The sequence below is a fragment of the Mus caroli genome, unplaced genomic scaffold, assembly GCF_900094665.2.
Source record: "Mus caroli unplaced genomic scaffold, CAROLI_EIJ_v1.1 scaffold_21861_1, whole genome shotgun sequence".
NCBI classification, from domain to species: Eukaryota; Metazoa; Chordata; class Mammalia; order Rodentia; family Muridae; genus Mus; species Mus caroli.
Window position 1 is genome coordinate 4,927 of NW_018389606.1, and position 3,615 is coordinate 8,541.

At 48.0% G+C, this 3,615-nt stretch overlaps 1 protein-coding gene across 1 annotated transcript; it reads left to right on the forward strand.

The window, feature by feature from the left end:
* Window positions 1–1,135: 1,135 nt before the first annotated feature.
* Window positions 1,136–2,825, forward strand: LOC110288192 (the record flags this gene model as incomplete). The annotated part of the gene is made up of 3 exons (XM_021154611.1): window positions 1,136–1,318; window positions 2,042–2,244; window positions 2,778–2,825. Coding segments are annotated over exons 1-3 (383 nt in total), but the record flags the coding sequence as incomplete, so codon positions are not given.
* Between the last annotated feature and the right edge of the window lie 790 nt (window positions 2,826–3,615).

The window sequence follows — 3,615 nt, forward strand, 5'->3', positions numbered from 1 at the left end:
AATTATTTGCACTCAACAGGCCTCCCGTCCATCCTTCTACCCCTATTGACCTCCATTGATCCTGTGTCCTTCCCAAGAGAGATCCATGCTGTGTATACCAATATGATTTTTTTTGATATTTCTGTTTTTTCCTTCCTCCATCTGTTTTTGCATGGACAGATTATGTTTCCCATTTTTCTTCAACAATAAAAATTGTCCTATGAATTAATTTTATAGTACTCATCAAAGAATGAGGATATGGAAACTCTTCCAAAGTCTTAATGTTTGTGCATTGTTTTTCCTCAGGGTAGGAAATGCTATAGTGAGCAGCATGGGACACAATGCAAACGAGAACCCAGGCAGCCATCGTCTGGGGAACACATAAGAAGCACTGAGGCCTGTGGAAGCCCAAATGGGAAAACCCTAGAACACATGAAAAAGGAGAGGAGCCCCGCCCACTCCCCTAAGAGAGAGGCACAGCTAAAGATGATCACATACACTTTGCTAAAGTTCGTTATCCCCACACTCACCTCCATAATAACCCTAAGGCTCACGTAGGAGGGACCTTTCTGCACTGACATGCTCCTGGCCATGTGTAAAAGAACGCTCTATGTACCCCTGCGCCTGGGCTTGTGTGTATGTGTGTTTCGGTGTGTATGTATGCATATGCTTTTGTGTACATGTGTGTGAATGGCACAAGTGCCTATGTTTGCCTTCTCGTCAGGTAACTCTATTAGGAGGTTTGCCAGGTATAGGGCACATGTGATCATATATAAAGGATGACATACTAGGAAGCCCATGCTAGAATGTTCTGCAGGGAGCAGGTCAGGACAGTGAGAAGACCCTAAGAGGAAATCGCTTCTTCCTGGGATGCTTGTGGTATAGAGGGGATGGTTTGGAAACTTCGGCCTGCTTTCTCACAGCTGAGGGTCTCCCTGAAGCCAGGCTTCCCAGGACAGTGTAGAGGTATGAGCTTATGGATGCCCCTCTGTCCCATTGTACACATGGAAGACAGAAGGACAGCAATGGGTAGTACTGGTAACCACTAGAGAGAGGATATGAGGAGGGGTTCCGCCCGGAGGACCTCCGGAAGTGACCTTACTTACTTAACTTTCCAGATGGAACTCAGAATGCTGGCTACCAGATAACCAGAGGCCAGCAGTAGCCTTACCTGACTTACTTGTCTGGAGGACCTAGAGGGAACAAGATGTTCTCCTGTTTCCAGGGTTCAAGAGACTTGGGCCACAAGAAATCCAAGAGCGGTTTCCTTGTTCGCTTTTGGAGACATTTGATTCACCCTCTGACACACTTCAGACATGCTTCCCACAGTGAGCCCAAGGTAACACAGGGAAGCCTTAGCAAGAAAGTTTTTGATAGTCCCCGTGCTCCCCCGAGGTCCCTGCGTGGGTGTATGTTCCTGTGAGACACTGAGGAGCATTCTTTTATTTTTTATTTTTTATTTTTTTAATGTTCTTTTTATTGGGTATTTATTTCATTTACAATTCTAATGCTATCCTAAAAGTCCCCCACATACTCGCCCACCCACTCCCCCACCCACCCACTCCCACTTCTTGGCCCTGTCGTTCCCCTGTACTTAGGCATATAATGTTTGCATGACCAATGGGCCTCTCTTTCCACTGATGGCCAACCAGGCCATCTTCTGATTCATATGCAGCTAGAGACACGATCTCTGGGGTGGAGGGTACTGGTTTGTTCATATTGTTGTTCCACCTACAGGATTGCAGATCCCTTTACCTCCTTGGGTACTTTCTCTAGCTCCACCATTGGGGATCCTGTGATCCATCCATTAGCTGACTGTGAGCATCCACTTCTATGTTTGCTAGGCCCCGGCATAGTCTCACAAGAGACAACTCTATCTGGGTTCTTTCAGCAAAATCTTGCTAGTGTATGCAATGGTGTCAGCATTTGGAAGCTGATTATGGGATGGATCCCTGGATATGGCAGTACTGAGGAGCATCCTTGATGCTTACTGATAACTCTATGGTAATGGGTTGCTGATGTCTCTCAGAGTCTCCTCACTTAGACCCTCCTGCCTTCATAGGTCTGTTCTCAAAATGAACAGGAGCCAGATTCTCTGCCCAAGCGCCCCCAGTTCAACTATGACAGCCAAGAATACATTCACCAAATGACCCACTACATTCTAGCTGCTATTCAGAAGCGTGACCACATCCATATCGCCATTTTTCTCGGTGTCTACCGAACGTACGCTAGCACTTGGGAGGTGCTGGACCTGCTGATGAGAATGTGAGTGGCTGCATCCAACATAGGAGTTAGGAGAGTTCTGCTCTTCTCCGGGACTCTGTGCTCCCATAGAACAAGGGTGATTGGACCCTGGCAGTGTTGGTCTTGGGTCTGAACGTGCAAAGTGACATGGCCTCATCCAGGGTTGGAGACTCTAGTTTGTGTTTTTCACTGTCCCCAGGGAGTGTCAAACACCACCCTTTCTTGTGCCTTGAAAAGAGCTCTTTTCCCATTTGTATGAAAGGTTCTAGGCCCTATCTGACCTACATGGGATTAATGGAACTGGTCAAGGGTCCTGGGGTGGGGGGCCCACTAGCCAGGAACCAACCAAAAACCCTGTCAGGGAACATCTAGCCTTCTACCCTTTGTGTGAAGAATTTTGTAGACCTGTTGACTTCAGCATGGAAATCAGAACTGTGCAGGGAGACCCCAGCATCTGTGTTTCCTTTCTGCAGTCTTCAAATAGCTCACTGTATAGATCTATTAGTAGGTTGGGGACACAGTCTTTATGGTGGCACCCTCATGGAATGCCACAGGTATGCATCCTTCCAGCCTGACTGTATAAAGGACCAGCAAACTAGGAGGTGAGTGGGCTTCAGGTGAAAGAAAGGTAAAAGCCCATGGGTGCAATGCGGTGGATGGGGTTGGACGGAGGTAAGAGCCCATCTGTAGAGTTGGAAGAAGATGGAGGTAAGGGCCAACTTGTGTGGTAAGATGAGGGAGGTAAGGGCCCATTTGTGGAGTCGGGGCTCGGGGGAGGTAAAGACCTATCTTTACCGTGGTGTAGGGGGAAGTGGGAGGTAATGGCCTATCTGTACAGTGAGTGGGGTAGGGCGATTGCTGTGGACTAAGCACTTGTCAGGTGCCCTCCTTTGGGGATTCCCATTAGAGAAATGGTAGCTGTGATTTCACCTGCAGGTGGAGAAAATTGGAGGTCTCCAAAGGGATCCTTGCCTCTGAGGATCAGAGGAAAGGATGGAAGCTGAAGGGCCCTGGGAAACTCTATCCCACTACAGTCCAATTACCCCATCTGTTCTGCAAGGGACAGAAAGTGTCTGGAATCCTCTGCCCACAGCCCCACACTCCTGACCTCATCTGCAGACAGACTGGCAGGCATTGCCTTTGGTTTCTGCCCGAGTTTCTGGCTTGCCTTCCCTTCATGATGGACAGTAACCTGTCAGATAAGATCAATGCTGGATTTTCCAGATTGTTTTTGGTCAGTGTTCTCAGACAGCAATAGAAAAAAAACTAAAACGCCCTAGGATCAGTCAGGTCCCCCTCGCTCAGTGCACAGCCAGTTTTATACTTTGGTGAGCAGAGGACTCTGAGAGAGAGCAGAGCTCAGAGTAAACTAAGAGTAGAGTGGCTGAGGAA